General features: G+C 49.0%; 1 protein-coding gene across 2 annotated transcripts in view; it reads left to right on the top strand.

Annotated features, from left to right (window-relative positions):
* Window positions 1-5552: 5552 nt before the first annotated feature.
* The window catches only part of COG1 (component of oligomeric golgi complex 1), a 15624-nt gene continuing 1680 nt past the window's right edge, over window positions 5553-19496 (top strand). The window contains exons 1-12 of one of the 2 annotated variants that reach the window (XM_004090406.3): window positions 5553-6471; window positions 10184-10428; window positions 10577-10758; window positions 10901-11071; window positions 12512-12668; window positions 13245-13455; window positions 13786-14577; window positions 15676-15822; window positions 16306-16467; window positions 18206-18333; window positions 18821-18929; window positions 19376-19485. In XM_004090406.3, the coding sequence (XP_004090454.2) occupies window positions 6157-6471; window positions 10184-10428; window positions 10577-10758; window positions 10901-11071; window positions 12512-12668; window positions 13245-13455; window positions 13786-14577; window positions 15676-15822; window positions 16306-16467; window positions 18206-18333; window positions 18821-18929; window positions 19376-19485 (2729 nt within the window). In that variant the 5' untranslated portion in view covers window positions 5553-6156. Of the gene's footprint in view, window positions 6472-10163; window positions 10429-10576; window positions 10759-10900; window positions 11072-12511; window positions 12669-13244; window positions 13456-13785; window positions 14578-15675; window positions 15823-16305; window positions 16468-18205; window positions 18334-18820; window positions 18930-19375; window positions 19486-19496 lie in introns of both variants that reach the window. The other variant, XM_030827773.1, reaches the window with a different exon arrangement.

The following is a 19496-nucleotide window of genomic DNA, read 5'->3' as shown; positions in this document are numbered from 1 at the left end:
GCAAACTCCACTTACTATCTGGCTCTTTATAGCAAAAGCTCATCCATCTCTGTTTTGGAGGAAGAGCCTATAGGGCTTGTGAAAGCACTGGGTATGGAGAGTGAGGGAGAGACAGAAGACTTTCTGAGTCTGAGCCATGAATAGCTGGGCAGTGCCATTTCTTGAGATAGGAATGACTTGGAGTGAGGGCCTAGGAGGGGCACTAAGAAGAGAGTTGTTATTCTGGATGTGCTAAATTTGAGATGTCTCTTAGACATCCAAGCGGAGTTTCTTTTCTTTTTTGGAGACAGAGTCTCACTCTGTCTCCCAGGCTGGAGTGCAATGGTGCAATCTTGGCTCACTGCAACCTCTGCCTCCTAGGTTCAAGCAATTCTCCTGCCTCAGCCTCCTGAGTAGCTGGGACTACAGGTGCCCACCACCACGACTGGTTAATTTTTGTGTTTTTTTAGTAGACACAGGGTTTCACTACGTTGGCCAGGCTGGTCTCGAACTCCTGGCCTCAGGAGATCCTTTGGGAGGCCTTGGCCTCCCAAAGTGCTGGGATTACAGGCATGAGCCACCGTTGCTGGCCCCAAGTGGAGTTTCTAAGGAGGCAGCCAGATGTACAAGGCAGGAGCACAGGCACAGGAGGAACAAATGTAGGAGTTTCTGCAAACATGCCTGCCTGGCTGTTTGTTGAAGGCAGAGTCTCAGGTATCTGCAAACAGTTAAGTCAAATAACCACCCCTTCTACCACAAATGTCACCTCCAGTAGACACAGGCTGATAAACACTGCCATAAAGATAAGATGTCAAGACAACTACATTAGGGCTCTCTTGATCCCATTGGCATCTCAGCCAAGAGCAAACACCAAATGTCCGAATCCCACTGAGTAATAGTGTGGAATTCAACCTCTTGTCCTGCCCTGGACGTTACTTTTATTGACAGTGTATCCCTTACTACATCAAATTTCCCTTTCTTTCCTCCCCTGTTAATTTGTGATCAATTTCCAATTTCCTCTCCTTTCTTCTTCCTTCTCGCTTTCACCCTTTCCATTTCTCCTAGCTTAGCTAGAGTTAAATTTCTTACTTTCATTTTCCTAGGTAATTTTGTCTCTCCCATTTATTTTCTCTTCTCCAGGTATCCCCAGATTTTATTCCCTCCTAAGTTTATCAGAGAATGCCCCTTCGTCCAACATCATCAGGGCCTAGGTACAAGATTCAGCAGGTTCACTCTTCACAGTCTATATGGACATGCCAAAAACGCAGCCACCTTACATCAAAGAGGGGGTATTGGAAGAAGGGTGGAAGTGCATGTGAGATGAGATGGATGAGAATTGTCTTACTGCTTTTATTATTTCAATTATTAGACAACTGAGGGCGAAAGGCCCTTGTGCCTTTTCCAATGCATCCTTTGTGTAGACACTGTGATTATGTAACATATACGCTTGGCATATTTTGCAAATATTTATTGAATCATTTGGTTTGACAGCCAAGATCTATGGGACCCATGCTCCCAGATGCTAGATCACAGATTGCATAAGGCAAGAACATGTGGTGTCTACAAAATCTGCAATGTTGAAACTCTCCACTTTGGGCATTATCCTGGCTTGCTTTCTATATTTCTATTAAAAAGTAAAGAGAGCTGGGTTCAGCGGCTCACACCTGTAATCCCAGCACTGTGGGAGGCGGAGGCAGGAAGATGGCTTGAGGCCAGGAGTTCAAGACCAGCCTGGGCAACACAGTGAGACCCCCATCTCTACAAAAAATTTAGAAATTAGCTGGATGTAGTAGTGCATTCCTGTGGTCCCAGCTACTCCAGAGGCTGAGGTGGGAGGACCACTTGGGCCCAGGAGGTCAAGGCTGCAGTGAGCTGTGATCATGCTACTGTACTCCAGTCTCAAATAAATAAATAAATAACAGGAGAAATCTGTCTGCTCAATGTTCTGAATGAGATAAGAGTATACCAATCGGGACTGGGCGCGATGGCTCATGCCTGTAATACCAACACTTTGGGAGGTTGAGGCGGGCAGATCACCTGAGGTCAGGAGTTTGAGACTAGCCTGGCCAAAATGGTGAAACCCTGTCTCTACTAAAAATACAAAAAGTTAGCCAGGTGTGGTAGTGCGCGCCTGTAGTCCCAGTTACTCGGGAGACTGAGGCAGGAGAATTGCTTGAGCCTGGGATGAAAAGGCTGCAGTGAGCTGAGATCATGCCACTGCTCTCCAGCCTAGGTGACAGAGTGAGACTCTGTCTCAAAAAAAAAAAAAAAAAAAAAAAAAAAAGAGTGTGCCGATGGGTCTGAAGAAACTAAAATGTCAGCATACATCCACTGTGTTGAAAGACTGCCCTCCAGCATGCACATGCTTGGCTACCAGGCATGGCCACCCCATGTGTCATCTGCCCCCAAATCACTGGATCACTATTCCAGCTTGGGTGCCCAAACTGACTGCAGAGACCCACCCTTAGGCAGAGATCAGGAAGCAGTGTGGGTACCACCCGAATGGTGCTCAGAATTGTTTGAGCCATCTGTCTCTTGGTATTCTGAAATTTTCTTTGAAGCTAATAATGTCACAATGTAGAAAGATCAAGGACTTCTAGAGCTAGGGGATCTGAAGACAGGCACCTGTGTGAACTCAGGCAGGTTGCTTGACGCTAAAGGTTATCACACAACACACATGAACTCATCCCTAAACCAGAACTAAACTATGGCAATAAGGCGAAAAGGTGCCTCTTTCACTCAGGTACCTCCTAATACCTTGAGAAAAAAAGGCTCTAAGTTCTCATCTCTGTCTGGCTGTCCCCAGCACAGTGCCTGGTCCGGCTGTGGAAGCTGAGTTCTTTGCCCCCGTTCCGTGGTTTTGATGGTCCCAGCTGACATGCAGAAGGCAGAGGAAGGGGGTGGTGCTGTCCTGGGAGGCAGAGGACAGGAAAGGAACCACGGAGAGGAAAGAGTTAAAGACACATTTCCTCCAGGGCCAGGAGCTTTTCCAGTGACCAGGCAGTCAGGTGATGGCTTCTGTCAGTGCTCAGTTCTGCAGGCAGAGGAACAACAGTGGCATCTTCAGGCCAGTCAGATGAACTTGGCCAGGGAAATACAGAGGAAAGGCAGGGAACACCCTGATTTCAAACCACACTCTGGACTGAGTGCGGTGGCTCACACCTGTAACCCCAGCGCTTTGGGAGGCTGAGGCGGGAGGATCCCTTGAGCCCAGGAGTTCAAGACCAGCCTGGGCAACAGAGTGAGGCCCTGTCTTTACACAAAAATTTAAAAATTAGCCGGGCATGGTGGTGCACACCTGTAATCCCAGCTACTAGGGAGGCAGAGGTGGGAGGATCGCTTGAGCCCAAGAGGTGGAGGCTTCAGTGAGCCGTGATTGCACCCCTGCACTCCAGCCTGGGCAACAGTGAGACCCTGTCTCAAAACACACACACACACACACACACACACACACACACACACACACTGCAGTGTTGACAGCTGGCCAGTTTGTCTTCTCCCTACTGAGCTTACAGGTATTGTGCACAAGCACAAGAGCCATCCCATACAAAGCCCCGGGCCCCCACACTATCCCTGATATGTTGACATTTCTCCCTTGCTGTAAGAAAGGCTTCAACCAAACTCTCGCGGAGCTGCAACCTCAGTGCAGTGTGTATCAGTTAGGGCTAGGGCAAACCAGGGAAACCGATTTTGATTTTCAAAGAAACAAAGTGGATCAGTAAGACATTGGACAGTTCATAGAATCTCTGGGAAACATGGGGAGGCAGGCTCAGGGGACAGGAAGGAAGGAAGGAAGGGAAACAGAACATTTAGAACCCAGATGAGCACACCACAGGGTGATTCTGCCAAGGACGTCATTGTGGGTGCCCACGGCTGCCACCAGCACCACCGCCAGCATTAGCAGCTGGGAGCTGCAGCTGGATTCACTGCCCTTGCTGTCCTTAGGGAGTGGATGTTGCCGGTGATACCTGTGCCACCAACAAAATGCAATCACCCCTGTCATCGACTTTTTTTTTTTTTTTTTTTTTTGAGACAGGGTCTCGTTCTGTTGCCTAGGCTGGAATGCAGTGGCACAATCACGGCTCACTGACGCAGTCTCGACTTCCAGAGGCTCAAGTGATCCTCTTGCCTCACTTGCCTCTTGCCAAGTGGCTGGGACTACAGGCCTAAAAGCCCACACCACTACTCCCGGCTAATTTTCTTTATTTCGTTTTTTTTTTTGTTGTTGTTGTTGTTGTTGTTTTGAGACGGACTCTTACTCTGTTGCTCAGGCTGGAGTGCAGTGGCTCAATCTCGGCTCACTGCAACCTCCGTCTCCCAGGTTCAAGTGATTCTCCTGCCTCAGCCTCCTGAGCAGCTGGGATTACAGGTGTGCGCCACCACGCCCAGCTAATTTTGTATTTTTAGTAGAGACAGGGTTTCACCATGTTGGCCAGGCTGGTCTCGAACTCCTGACCTCATGTGATCCGCCTGCCTTGGCCTCCCTAAGTGCTGGGATTACAGGCATGAGCCATTCGGCGCGCGGCCCTTTTTTTGTATTTTTTGTAGAGACGGGGTTTGGCCATGTTGCCCAGGCTGGTCTTGAACTCCTGGGCTCAAGGGATCCACACGCCTTGGGCTCCCAAAGTGCTAGGATTACAGCCTGCTTTTTAACATCACTAACTCTTCACCCAAGTCCTAGGCACTTGTGCCTGATATGCCAGTCCCAGGCCGCAGGCTGGCACCGTAGCTATAAAGGGTGCCAGAAAAAAGATCTTGCTAGATAGCGATGAATTCCCCAATCACAGAAAGGAGATATTGCGGATGCTTATCAGCCGAATACCAGTAAGTGTCCCTTGCAGAATGCGATTACAGACTGCAAATTGCAGGCCCGCCAACAGAGGGTGCTCTGCGGGAAATTATGTGAAAATGTAGAAAAGAGCGCGAGCCAGGAATTTAAAAATCGACGTCCAAATGCTCACTGGGTCACCTATCAGCTGTGTAATTTGGGCAGGTAAATAAGCTTTTCTGGTTTTTTTTTTCCTCATAAATAGACTAGGAATATTACTCCTACCTACCTGGCATGGCGGATGTGCCCAGAAAATGAGATAATCTCGTGGACAGGCTTTGAAAACTGCACTTTTACTGAGTAAAAAACCCTTTGCCTCTCCGGGCCCCCGTTTCCCCATCTGTAAAGTGAGAATGATACTCCCTACGCCGCAAGGCTCTTGCGGGGTAAACTCGAATATTATAAATGCACCATTTATTTGCAGATTGAAATTCTGTGTGTCCAGAGGTGGCGGGTGGGACAGGGAACGAGCAGGGATGCACCGTAGGCCCTGAGTTGCTGGGGGCTCAGCCTGGCCGCTGCGCACATTGCATCATTTTGTCGACATTGGTGTGGGTGAAATCTTCCAAAAGAAATTAAAAAAAAAAGAAGGGTCTGGGACTTACCAGAAACAAGCCACAATCTCCAGATTCTACTATTCCTGGGCCACGTGAGGAGCGCCCACCCGTCTGGCGCTGCGTTCCCCGGGGCGTCCCAGCCTCTCCCGCCCAGCCCGCCGCCCTCCTCCCCCGTGGCCACCGAGGTCAGGCTCTCGCAGGGAAAACGTCTTCAGGGGCTAAATGTCGGTTTTAAACGAAATGGAAAACTCCCAACACGAATCAACAGCAGAGGAAAAGCAGACGCCAAACAAGCGCTCAGAACCCCTTCAGGGGCGGCGAGGTAGCTCTTCCCGGGGAACAGTGAGGGGCGCGGATGTCCCTCTTCGTAAAACTGCACGCGGGGTACGATCCGAGACCCAGCGGCGGCGAGCGCGCCCGAGTCGGCTCGCGGGCGCCAGGCGCGCGGAGAGCGGCGGCTGCGCCAACGCGGTCAGTCCGCGGGGCCCCATACCGACCCCTAACTCCACAGAGAAGCTCTGCGCCTAAGGGAAAGGGAAGACTTCAACCACAGTCTCGCAACCCACCTGGCGACCTCACCTGTCTGGCGACCTCACTTCCTAGCCCGCTTCCCTTAAGAAAACCCCGCGCAGGCCCGCCCCCCCCCGCTCCCGCCCCTCGCTCTCGCCCCGCCCCCTCTGGAAACAAACATGGCCCCCAGCGGGGCGGAAGCGCTTCCGCCCCCAACCAAGATGGCGGTGGGGGCGGGACTAAAAGGGCGTAGGTGGCTCGCCGGGGCCTGATGAGTGCACCATGGCCACCGCGGCAACCTCACCCTCGCTGAAGCGGCTGGATCTGCGCGACCCTGCGGCTCTTTTCGAGACGCATGGAGCGGAGGAGATCCGCGGGCTGGAGCGCCAGGTTCGGGCTGAGATCGAGCACAAGAAGGAGGAGCTGCGGCAGATGGTGGGCGAACGGTACCGCGACCTGATCGAGGCGGCCGACACCATCGGCCAGATGCGCCGCTGCGCCGTGGGGCTAGTGGACGCCGTGAAGGCCACCGACCAGTACTGCGCCCGCCTCCGCCAGGCCGGCTCGGCCGCGCCCCGGCCACCGCGGGCCCCGCAGGTCAGTCCCCATGCCCCCACCCTGCGGCCCCGCAGGCGGGTCCCGGAGCCCCTGGCCTTGCAGGTCAGCCCCGCCCCCCGCCGGTCAGTCCCGGACCCCGCGAGTCCTCACCTTCCTTAGCCAGGAGCCTACCCGCCCCTCACCCTTTGGGCCCCCCTCAGGGGACAATGCCAGCCTTCCTTGCACAGACGCGGCTGCTGATCCGTTCTGGAAATGCCGTTCAACAGTTTCTTCAGGCACTTTCCCCCGACTTCGGGCCTTGATTCCTACACCTCAGTGGGCTCCTTTCAATTTTAGCGGAAAACGCCAGGGGTCTCTGTCTTGACAGTTCAACGCTCTCCTATATAACATGTCCTGACATTGTTTTTCCTCAGATTTCTCCCCTATGTTGACACCTGCCCTCCAAGTCATTTCTTCCTCATCCCAACCTTCCCCTTATCCCTCCCCAAGAATAACTTCCACAATCCCAAATAGCTGTTCTACCCTATGGGAGTTGTTGAGGGTAGTACAGCCGTCAAGCCCTTACCTTTATGTATGTATGTGACAGGGTCTCCCAAAGTGCTGGCATTTCAGTCATGAGCCACCACACCCGGCCAAGCCCTTACCTTTTAATAGCTGAACATTTTCACTTTAAGAACTAAGGCTTTTTTCATTCACGTTATCCTTATCCCGTGTTCTTCCCCACAAACGCTATTGATTAGACACGATGAGGAAGGATGGGAGGTAAACAAACACATCCTCATATTGGAGCTGCAGCTTGCGTTCCTAAAGAATTTTTATTTATTTATTTATTTATTTTTTGAGACAGGGTCTCGCTCTGTCGCCCAGGCTGGAGTGCAGTGGCGCAATCTCAGGTCTGCAACTTCCTCCTCCTGAGTTCAAGCGGTTCTCCTGCCTCAGCCACCCGCGTAGCTGGGATTACAGGCACCTGCCACCACGCCCAATTTTTGTACTTTCAATAGACACAGGGTTTCACCATGTTGGCCAGGCTGGTCTCCAGCACCTGACCTCATGTGATCCGCCTGCCTTGGCCTCCCAAAGTGCTAGGATTACAGGCGCGAGAGCCACCGCACCTGGCCCCTTAAAGAATATAGACCTAGCAATGAACGAAGTGAAAGGACATGGAGGGTGAAAAAGGTAAACAGGGAATTGTTTTTAACAGCCTGGGAGAACTTACTGGGACATAGAAGAAGAAACTGAAAAGTACAGTCTTAACTCCAATTTGGAACTTTTTCATGCTACTTGAGCTTTACAGAAATCCTGCTCAGTAGACTGGACTGACACAATAGAACTATAGGAAGTTGCAAATAACTTCACAGAATTTTGAAATGAGTGACCTCATCCCAAAGCTAACATTTAGTACACGTGTCCCCTTAGGTGGCCAGCCTTTGCTGTAACTGAGTCATGCTTCAGGGTTTATTAAAACGCTAACTTGAATTATGCCTGATTTTAGAAATGTATTGATTTTCATAGTTGTTATATCTGGTTTATTCTCGGTCAACCCCACAAAAATTTGAGTGTCTTCTTCGTTCACGTTACAAAGAAACAGAAGTCCTCCAATTCCTGCTCTGAAGGAGCTTACAATCTGGTCGAGGAAATAAATCCACGGAAACTTGGCAAGAAAAAAATGTAAAAAAATTTAGAACAACAGGTCAGGCACTGTGGCTCATGCCAGCACTTTGGGAGGCCAAGGCAGGTGGATCGCTTGATCACAGGAGTTTGAAACCAGCCTGGGCAACATGGTGAAACCCCATCTCTACAAAAAATACCAAAAAATGAGCGGGCATGGTGGCACATGCCTGTGGTCCCAGCTACTTGGGAGGCTGAAGTGGGAAGATCTCTTGAGCCCAAGAGGTCAAGGCTGTGGTGAGCCATGATCGCACCACTGCACTCCAGCCTGGGCAACAAAGTGAGATGCTGTCTCAAAAAAAAAAAAAAGGCTGGGTGTGGTGGTTCACGCCTGTAATCCCAACACTTTAGGAGGCTGAGGTGGTGGATCACTTGAGGTCAGGAGTTCGAGACCAGCCTGGCCAACATGGTAAAACCCTGTCTGTACTAAAAATACAAAAATTAGCCAGGCATGGTGACATGCACCTGTAATCCTAGCTACTCAGGAGACTGAGGCAGGAGAATCACTGGAACCTGAGACGTTTGATTCCCAAAATAATTGTGTATATTTACCCTAGGAGTTCTGAAGGAAGTCAGTTTAGGCTTGGGTTGTTTTTAGTAAGGAGGGACCTTAAGGGCATGATGAGATTTGGAATTTAGGTTTCTTAGTCCATTTGTGCTGCTGTAACAAAATACCTGAGATTGGGCAATTTATAATACAAGTGTATTTTTCGCAGTTCTGGGTCTGGGAAGTCCAAGATCAAGGCACTGGCCTTTGATGTCTGGTGAGGGCCTTCTTGCTACATCCTCACGTGGGGGAAGGTAGAACAACCTAAAAGTTGCCTCCAGCCCTTTTATGAGGCACTAATCCATTTGCTGTGGTTTGGATTTGTGTCTCACCCACATCTTGTGTTGAATTATAATCCCCAGTGTTGGAGGTGGGGCCTGGTGGGAGGTGATTGGATCATGGGGAGGGATTTCCCTCTTTGGTCTTGTTCTCATGAGTTCTCATGAGATCTGGTTGTTTGAAAGTGTATGGCATGTCCCTCCACCTTCTTCCTGCTTTGGCCATGTAAGACGTGCCTGCTTTCCCTTCTGCCATGATCATAAGTTTCCCTGAGGCCTCCCTAGCCATGCTTCCCATACAGCCTGTGGAACTGAGGGCCAATTAAACTCCTTTTCTTTATAAATTACCCAGTCTTGGATCCTTCCTTCCTTCCTTTTTTTTTTTTTTTTTTTTTTTTGACAAAGTCTCGCTCTGTTGCTCAGGCTGGGGTGCAGTTGCGCATTCTCGGCTCAACTGCAGCCTCTGCCTCCAAGGTTCAAGCAATTCTTCTGCCTCAGCTTCCCGAGTAGCTGGGATTACAGGCGTGCACCACTATGCCCAGCTAATTTTTTTATTTTTAGTGGAGACAGGGCTTCACCATGTTGGCCAGGCTGGTCTCGAACTCCTAACCTCAAGTGATCTGCCCACCTCGGCCTCCCAAAGTGCTGGGATTACAGGCGTGAGCCATCGCGCCCTGCCTTGGGTATTTCTTTATAGCAGTGTGAGAATGGACTAATACGCTGTTCATGAGGGAGATGTTTGAGGGAGAGAAAATCCTGAAGTAAGGATAGACTCAGATGAGTAGAGGCCTAAAGACTGAACCAGATGGTGGCTTGGTGCAGTCAGTACCTTCCTTGGTGAAGTCAAACAGTCAGCAAAGAAGACCACGGTGCCCCCCCAAAAAAAACAGAAGAAAAAGTAGGAAGGCTGAACATCAGGAAAGGATGGAGAAAGCTCACATGAGTAGTAGTCCACAGGGCTTCATGCCATCGAAGCATCAAAAGGATCACTGATAACCAGATGGTAAGATGAAAGTTTGCCTCTCCGTGGGGCTGAGCAAAAATGCACGCGTGTGTAGGAAAAACCAGGGGATCTTACAACACTCCTGACTCCGGCAACTCTTCTACACTGGGCTTTGATGACTTGCTGAGTTGCACTGAACCCAGCTTAATAGAAGCTTTGTATCCTTAAATACCCCCAGATTTCTTCCCAAGCCTACAGAACACTGAGATTGCTTTTGTTCGTCCTTCTGGTTTAGTTCTGTGCCTTCTCCTGCAGCCACAGCAGCCATCCCAGGAGAAGTTCTACAGCATGGCTGCCCAGATCAAGCTACTCTTAGAAATTCCGGAGAAGATCTGGAGCTCGATGGAAGCCTCTCAGTGTCTCCACGCCACACAGCTCTACCTGCTCTGCTGCCACCTCCACAGCCTGCTCCAGCTGGATTCTTCTAGTTCCCGATACAGTCCCGTCCTCTCCCGGTTTCCTATACTCATCCGGCAGGTGGCAGCTGCCAGCCACTTCCGGTAAGTGGATCCAGTGTAAAGAGCTGCTCTGGTGGTGGCCAAGCTTCTCACTACAGGTTTATGGTGTTTGTCTTCTTTCCTGATGTACCAAAGCTCTTTATCCAAGATGTGAAAAATACCCTGGTGACCTTTGTCATCATTTTTCTAGGTCAACTATTCTGCATGAAAGCAAGATGTTGCTCAAATGCCAAGCCGTGTCTGACCAAGCTGTGGCCGAGGCCCTGTGCTCTATAATGCTCTTAGAAGAGAGTTCTCCTCGCCAAGCCCTCACAGACTTCCTGCTAGCCAGAAAGGCAACTATTCAGAAACTTCTCAACCAGCCACACCATGGTGGGTGTGGCTTCTGGCCAACATTTGGTCCTTAAACATGGGATGGAGAAGGGTAGCTGCGGGAGACTGAAGCCTCCAGAGCGTCCTCTGTCTTTCACTTGGGAAAGGTAATTGTTTCAAAGAGGATGGTTTCTTCTTTTAGGTGCTGGTATCAAGGCTCAGATTTGCTCATTAGTGGAGTTGCTGGCCACCACTCTGAAGCAAGCTCATGCCCTTTTCTACACTTTGCCAGAAGGACTGCTGCCAGATCCAGCCCTGCCATGTGGTTTGCTCTTCTCTACTCTGGAGACCATCACAGGCCAGCATCCTGCCGGTGAGCTCTTAGCCAAGCTTTTTAAATTCTGGTTCACTCAACTGATAATTTGCTCAGCATCTACCGTGTGCCAGCCACCATGCTGGGCTCTGGGGATGGGGCAGTGAACTGGACAAATAGAGGCCCTTCCTTCATCGAGGCTGCAGTTCAGTGGTAGAAGCAGGTATCAGACTCACAAATAGGCGAATATCCATTTAGTGTCTATATTGGTCATTGCTAGAAAGGCTAAGTACAAGTTGCCTTGGGGACATTGAATGGAAGTAACTCACCAAGGTCAGAGAAGGCTTCCCTGGAGAAGCCTTTAACCTGAAAGCTGAAGGTTGAGTGGCAGTCACTTAGATGAAGAAGGCAAGGAACAGGCTTTCAGGCAAAGGGAAGAGGATGTGCAAAGATCCTGAGGCAAGGAGAAACTGTAAGACAGCCGGTGAGGCATTGGGTGAGGGGGAGAGCTGCTTGAGTAGAGACTGGAGGTGGGGCCAGGGGCCAGATAATGCCCAGCCTTGTGAGCGAGGCTAGGGAATTTAGACTTTATCCAAAGAACAATGGAAGCCTCCTGGGACCTTCCAGGCTTGGTGTGGACCCTCTGTTATATGTGCCCGTGCATCCTATACTTTTATTTGGTAGCATTTATCTCAACTGAAATGAAATAAATGCATTTGGCTTTTAGGTGGCAATAGATCCCCTTGGGGCTAGAATGGATGCCGAGAGCTCACTTAGGAGGCTGTTGCCACGATCCAGGTGTCAGCCGCTGGGAGCTTGGGTTACAAAGGAACAATAGAGACGAAGCTAATTGCAATGCTCGGACATCTGTTTAGGAGGAGAGGATTTGGTGACAGATTGGCTGTAAGGACGTGAGAAGGGAGGTGACCAAGTAAAGTAGAAATGGAGCTGGTCTGAAGTGGCTGATGATGGGTTCACTTTGAAATAGCCCAGTGCTGTGGCTCACATCTATAATCCTAGCACTTTGGAAGCTGAGGCAGTCCATGAGTTTGAGATCAGCCTGGGCAGCATAGTGAGACCCCATCTCTATAAAAGATAAACATTTGCTGTGTGTGGTGGCATGCCCCTGTGGTCCCTGCTATTTGGGAGGCTGAGGCAGAAGGATCATTTGAGCCAAGGAGGTTGAGGCTGAAGTGAAATTCCATCTATTTATTTATTTATTTTTTTGGAGACAGGGTCTCACCTTGTTGCCCAGGCTGAAGTGTAGTGGCATGATCATGGGTCACTGCAGCCTCGACCTCCTGGGCTCAAGTGATCCTCCTACCTCAGCCTCCCAAGTAGCTGCAACTACAGGTGTGCACCATGACGCCTGGCTAATTGTTTCTTTTTTGTAGAGGTGAGGTTTCACTGTGTTGCCCAAGCTGGCCCGGCCTAACTCCCTGTTTTAATATGCACTTCAAAGGGTGGCCTAGATGGCTTCTTACTTGGCCTTCTCTTTAGGAAAGGGTACTGGTGTCCTGCAGGAAGAGATGAAACTCTGCAGCTGGTTTAAACACCTGCCAGCATCCATCGTCGAGTTCCAGCCAACACTCCGAACCCTTGCACATCCCATCAGCCAGGAATACCTGAAAGACACGCTGCAGAAATGGATCCACATGTAAGTAGCCAGAAAGAGCTTCCCTGCAGCTGGCAGGAACCACCCATGCAGTGAGGCATGTGCAGAAAGCCTGTCCTGGATGGCTGAAGTGAGCAGTGACTGTGCCACGGCATTCCTGCCTGGGTGACAGAGCATGTCCTGGATGGCGTGCTGCCCATCAGCCAGTCACTCTGTGACCCATTGCCACCTTTGAGGTCATTCAGCACCCGCTGTGGGAGAACCAAGAAGGAATTTGTCTTTCAAAAGGTTATGTGGGAGTTTTAAATTCTCTTTATGTGAGAGTTCTGCAACTCCTGTTTTTACTTAATGCATTGTTTTTTTAAGCCATTCCACAGGGTCCAGACTTGCGTATATCCTCGGGGAAGCAAGGGTAGGCCTGGTGCAGGCAACAGACTACATGCCCCAACCCAGCCAAAACACTCTGTGTTGCTACTGATCTATCAACACTGAGACACATAGATATTTATCTATTGGAACTCAGATAAGAGATTGTCAAATGGGATTCTGATGTTTTTCTTAATAAAGATGTGAACACCATGCCTCTGATGGAGCCCAAAGAACATGATTCTGTTGCAGGTGTAATGAAGACATTAAAAATGGGATCACCAACCTGCTCATGTACGTGAAGAGCATGAAGGGTCTCGCGGGAATCCGGGATGCCATGTGGGAGTTACTTACCAATGAGTCCACCAATCACAGCTGGGATGTGCTATGTCGGCGGCTTCTGGAGAAGCCGCTCTTGTTCTGGGAAGATATGATGCAGCAACTGTTTCTTGACCGATTACAGGTGAGCTGGACAGTCACATGGTCTACCTGTTTTATGGCCAATCCTAGTGGTATTTTGACTGTCTTGGGAGACTTCTTTCACTTCCCAAGTATATTCTTTTCCTGCTTAGTAACAGATCGAGAGTCTAGAGCTGAAAATACACCAGGCCTCTGTCACTTGATCAAGAATGGGCCCATGTTCATCAATAATGGCTTTATTCTCTGCCAACACCATGCCATCTTTCTGAAGATGGTGAACCTTCTGAATGCTAGGATAAATTACCATTTGGTACTCGTTTTGAAATGTCCTTAAAGGAACTGTGATTAGAACTCTTCTCTCATTCTCTTTTAGACTCTGACAAAAGAAGGCTTTGATTCCATCTCCAGTAGCTCCAAGGAGCTCCTGGTTTCAGCTTTGCAGGAACTTGAAAGCAGCACCAGCAACTCCCCTTCAAACAAGCACATCCACTTTGAGTACAACATGTCGCTCTTCCTCTGGTCTGAGAGTCCTAATGACCTGCCTTCCGATGCGGCCTGGGTCAACGTGGCAAACCGGGGTCAGTTTGCCAGTAGCGGCCTCTCCATGAAAGCACAAGCCATCAGCCCTTGTGTACAGAACTTCTGTTCTGCCCTGGATTCTAAGCTGAAGGTTAAACTGGATGACCTCCTGGCTTACCTCCCCTCTGATGACTCGTCACTGCCCAAGGACGTTTCTCCCACACAGGCCAAGAGTTCTGCCTTTGACAGATACGCAGATGCGGGGACTGTGCAGGAGATGCTGCGGACTCAGTCCGTGGCATGCATCAAGCACATCGTCAACTGCATCCGGGCAGAGCTACAGAGCATTGAAGAAGGTGTGCAAGGGCAACAGGATGCCCTCAACAGTGCCAAGCTGCACTCAGTTCTTTTCATGGCCAGACTCTGCCAGTCCCTGGGAGAGCTGTGCCCCCATCTGAAGCAGTGTATCCTGGGAAAATCAGACAGCTCAGAGAAACCAGCAAGGGAGTTTAGGGCTCTGAGAAAACAGGGAAAGGTGAAAATTCAGGAAATCATTCCTACACAGGCCAAGTGGCAAGAGGTTAAAGAAGTACTCCTTCAGCAGAGCGTGATGGGCTACCGGGTCTGGAGCAGTGCAGTTGTGAAAGTGAGTGATGTAACTTCTTCCCCCTGTCTTGTCTCACTTCTGTCATATTCCAGTCTTGCCAACCTCAATCAGTTCCTTCAGTAGTAAAGGCAAAACAATTCTGATTTCATACAGTTAACTTTATCTCTGCCAGAAAGTTCAGTAAAAACTTTTTTGGCCGGGCGCGGTAGCTCATGCCTGTAATCCCAGCACTTTGGGAGGCTGAGACGGGCGGATCGTGAGGTCAGGAAATGGAGACCATCCTGGCTAACACGGCGAAACCCTGTCTCTACTAAAAAAATACAAAAAAGTAGCCGGGCATGGTGGTGGGCGCCTGTAGTCCCAGCTACTCGGAAGGCTAAGGCAGGAGAATGGCATGAACCCGGGAGGCGGAGCTTGCAGTGAGCCGAGATCATGCCACTGCACTCCAGCCTGGGCAACAGGGCGAGACTCCGTCTCAAAAAAAACTTTTTCATTCATTTTTAGCTTAGATTCTGTAGACAGAAAAGCTGCATTTTTTCCTTGCATCAGATGAGAATGAAAGACTTTCTGCCTGGCTTTCCTCTCTTTAACCTAAATATCATATTCCCAGTAGGCTCCACTTGTACCCTAAGAGGTGGTATTTGGGCTAGACATGGCGGCTCATGCCTGTAATCCTAGCACTTTGGGAGGCTGAGATGGGTGGATTGTGTGAACCCAGGAATTCAAGACCAGCCTGGGCAACATGATGAAACCCCCTATCTACAAAAAGTACAGAAATTATTCGGATGTGGTGGTGCACACCTGTAGTCCCAGTTACTTGGGAAGCTGAGGCAGGAGCATTGCCTGAGCCTAGGAGGTCGAGGCTGCAGTGAGCTGTGATTGCGCCACTGCAATCAGCCTGGGATAAGAGCAAGACCCTGTCTCAAAAAAAAGAAGTGGCATTTGACATTTACAGGGTAGTTAGCAACAAAATTCCCATGGCTGATATCATTGATAATTAGCCAAAAGAGGACTGATACCATCACTGTACCTACAGCTTCAGCATCTTGAGCTGTTCTCAGGATTACACAGATTGTTTTAAAGAAACTCTACAGAGGATCTGAGTGGCTTGTATGGATATTTGCCTTTTATTACCAGGTTTTGATTCATGGATTCACCCAGTCATTACTTCTAGATGATGCTGGCTCAGTTCTGGCCACAGCCACCAGCTGGGATGAGCTAGAAATTCAGGAGGAGGCAGAGTCTGGCAGCAGTGTCACATCCAAGATCCGACTCCCTGCACAGGTGGGCAGGGATCATGGGCTGAAAAAGGGAATAAACTGCTCCGTGGAAGAAGAAAGGTTTTAGAAAATCATTCAACATACAACTTGTGAGGAATAGCTGAAAGTAACATCTGTAACTTTCTACTGTGGGGGCGTAGTAGATGTAGGGCTAAGTAAATGGCAGACTGTTCAAGAAGTCAGTTAACCATTCTTTCCTTTTGTAGCATAGGCTCTGTGCTAATTAGGGAACCACTTACTTGCCATGAAATCAGCAGCATAAAACACAGGCACCTCTTCTAGATCAGCCTCAGACCATGGAGGCAGTAACAGCAAATTGCACTTAACCAGGGGCCTTGTGTCTGCTGAACAGTCTGCCTGTAAGAAGCGTTGCCGAGAGGGGTCAAAGTCCTGGCACATAGGCCTTGTAAGATTAAGTGGATTCACTTTCACTGTGTGTCATTTAATTGGTGCAAGTTGGCAATGTGACATTTCTTTTTTCTTTTAGCCGTCCTGGTATGTACAGTCCTTCCTGTTTAGTTTATGCCAGGAAATTAATCGGGTTGGAGGCCATGCCTTGCCAAAGGTGACATTACAGGAGATGCTGAAAAGCTGTATGGTTCAAGTAGTAACTGCCTACGAGAAACTTTCCGAAGAAAAACAGATTAAGGTAGGTGTCTGAATGTTTGCCCATTAAAAACACAAATTAAACAAAAGAAAACCTTAGCTTTGTCTTGGGTTTGAGCAGTTCACATCAAAGACTCAAACTGTTAAGGATCACCCAGCCCAGGCATCGGGTCCTGTAAAAATGCTCTATCTTAGGCGTAGCACCCAGCGCTGTGAGTTTACTTACACTCATTCTAAAGGGTCGAGCAGATCTTCGCTGAGAAGGCAGCTCAGCACAGATGGAAACACCAAGACCCAGAACTTTGGGAGGCTGAGGTGGGAGGATGGCTTCAGCTTGGAAGTTCGCGGCTGCAGTGAGCAGCTATGATCTCACCACTGCACTCCAGCCTGGGCGACAAAGTAAGACCCTGTCTCTTAAAAAGACAAAACAAAAAAATCAAAAAACAATGAAAAGGATCAGTGCTTCAAAATAAAAGACCTGGCTTCCAACCTCAGTACTGCCACTTGTTCACTGGGGGCTCCCGGCAAATCATTAACCTCTGTTTCCTCAGGACCAAATGTGATCCTGTAGATAAACCGCTCAGTAGTTTCCTCACTTGTAAAAGGCAGACAGCCCCCTGCCCCAGCCACAGCACACCTACCTCAGGAGTGACTGTGGGGAGTTAGAGAACAGTTGCCTGCCACACAGTGTGACACACAGAGGTGCTTATTTACGGGGAGTTCTCGTCTCCCAACCCTTCACACTGCTTTCACTGTCTAGGAAGCATTCTGCCCTTGGTGTATGATCCCATTTCATTAGTAACTTTTTTTTTTTTTGAGACAGAGTCTCACTCTGTCACCCAGGCTGGAGTGCAGTGGCACCATCTCGGCTCACTGCAACCTCAACCTCCCAGGCTCAGGAGATTCTCCCACCTCAGCCTCCCGAATAGTTGGGACCACAAGGCATGTGCCAGCACACCTAATTTTTGTTATTTTTCGTAGAGACAGGTTTTGCGATTTTGCCCAGGCTGGTCTCAAACTCCTGGGTTCGAGCAAATTGCTTGTTTTGGCCTCCCAAAGTGCTGGGACTATGGGCAGGAGCCATAGCGCCTGGCCAGTAACATTTTTTAAGAAGGAACATGGTCAGGTGTGATGGCTGACACCTGTAATCCCAGTACTTTGGGAGGCCAAGGCGGGCGGATCACTTGAGGCCAGGAGTTCGAGACCAGCCTGGCCAACATGGTGAAACCTCATCTCTACTAAAAATACAAAAATTAGCTGGATGTGGTGGCATACATCTGTAGTCCCTGCTACTCAGGAGGGTGAGGCAGGAGACATCGCTTGAACCTGGGAGGTGGAGGTTGCAGTGAGCCCAGATTGTGCCACTGCACTCCAGCCTGGGCAACAAGGCGAGACTCCATCTCAAAAAAAAAAAAAAAAAAAAAAAACCCAAGAAGGAACAAATCCTGATTTTGGAAAGAATTCAGTAAGTCTTTTCTAATGAGCTTCCTCAAAATACTTCTCCTTCATGCAAGGAGCCTTTTTTCCCCTTTAGGACAACCATTTACAGCATCTGAGGCCTTTTTTAAGGGCCAGGTCTCTTCCCTGCTGTTAGGTTTTTAATTTTAAGATCAAGTTTCTAACATAATTTGTTGTTGTGAGATTAAACTGGCCATATGAGTATTAAAACCATCTGCTTCTGAAATAGCAAGCTGAAACTCAACCAAAACATGAAGCTGTTTATTACGCTCACATAACAAGACCTCTCTCTTCATGGGTGGGGACCGGGAATTCATTTGCAGAAAGAAGGTGCATTTCCAGTCACCCAGAACCGGGCGCTGCAGCTGCTTTATGATCTGCGTTACCTCAACATTGTTCTGACAGCCAAGGCTGACGAGGTGAAGAGTGGCCGGAGCAAGCCAGACTCCAGGTGTCGTATCCTCTAGGGAGCTATGTCAAGGCGGTCTCTTCCAAAAGCAAATAGTCCCTTTCCTGGGAAGCCACCAGAGTCAGCCTGTTATACTGCACATTCATTGTGTTTGTTTTGAACAGTAAGTGCTCATATTACCAGCAAGTTAAATAATGGCCGCCTGCTGGATAAATGCCATGGTCAAGTGAAATAGGTGGACTCTCATTCCTCTCTCTTCTGAGTCAGCCTAGCAGCTGCTGAGTATCATTGGAGCCCTTAGTGCCCTCCTTATAGACAGAACAGGGGGAAAGGGTGGACTTCACTTAGACATCATGTCAGGTTGAAACTCTTGAGGGTGACTTAAGCACTATCATCAGTGACAAATGTACTAAGCCAGCAACTAAGTAGAATAAAACCCACCTCCAAGATTTCTACAGCAGTAGGATATCCTAAGATTGTTTTTGATCCTAAAAAATTTGGACAGTAATGATCCTAATCCTTTTCTCAGAATTGAGAAAGTGACTGACCACCTGGAAGCCCTCATTGATCCATTTGACCTGGACGTTTTCACGCCACACCTCAACAGCAACCTTCATCGCCTGGTGCAGCGAACTTCTGTGAGTCAAATCAAAAACATGCTCAGTGCAAACCAAGTGACACAGGCTCAAATTACAAAATTAACCTGCTCAAGCACATAATACTCCAGGAGGCAGCATAGGGAGGGGGATAAGACACAAATAGCCGAGTGTAGTTATAAAGACTGAAAGAGGATTAGATAAAATCTCACACACTGAGGCAACCAAGATTTGGCCCCTTAAGTTGTAAATAAGGATTATTACAGTTTTATCCAGGCCTCAGAAAGAGGAATAAAAACTCCCTGCCTTTCAGATTCTGACCTGTGGGCAGTAATAAAAAGTAATCGTGAAGCATTAAGGCACTCAGAACATTCCCCAAAATGACAGTTAGAAATACAATAGCGATGGGTGACTAACCTTTTTTTGCCTTTTTTTACCTGCACAATGAAACCTCTGCATTTTATTGAGCTCCACCTCTTGTCTGCCAGGTTCTGTTTGGATTGGTGACTGGTACAGAGAATCAGCTTGCCCCCCGGAGCAGTACGTTCAACTCCCAAGAACCCCATAACATCCTGCCACTGGCATCCAGTCAGATCAGGTAAAGACTGC

Source organism: Nomascus leucogenys, chromosome 14, assembly GCF_006542625.1.
Source record: "Nomascus leucogenys isolate Asia chromosome 14, Asia_NLE_v1, whole genome shotgun sequence".
NCBI classification, from domain to species: domain Eukaryota; kingdom Metazoa; phylum Chordata; class Mammalia; order Primates; family Hylobatidae; genus Nomascus; species Nomascus leucogenys.
The sequence above is the reverse complement of the archived record's forward strand: the minus strand, read 5'-3'. Positions and strand labels throughout refer to the sequence as shown.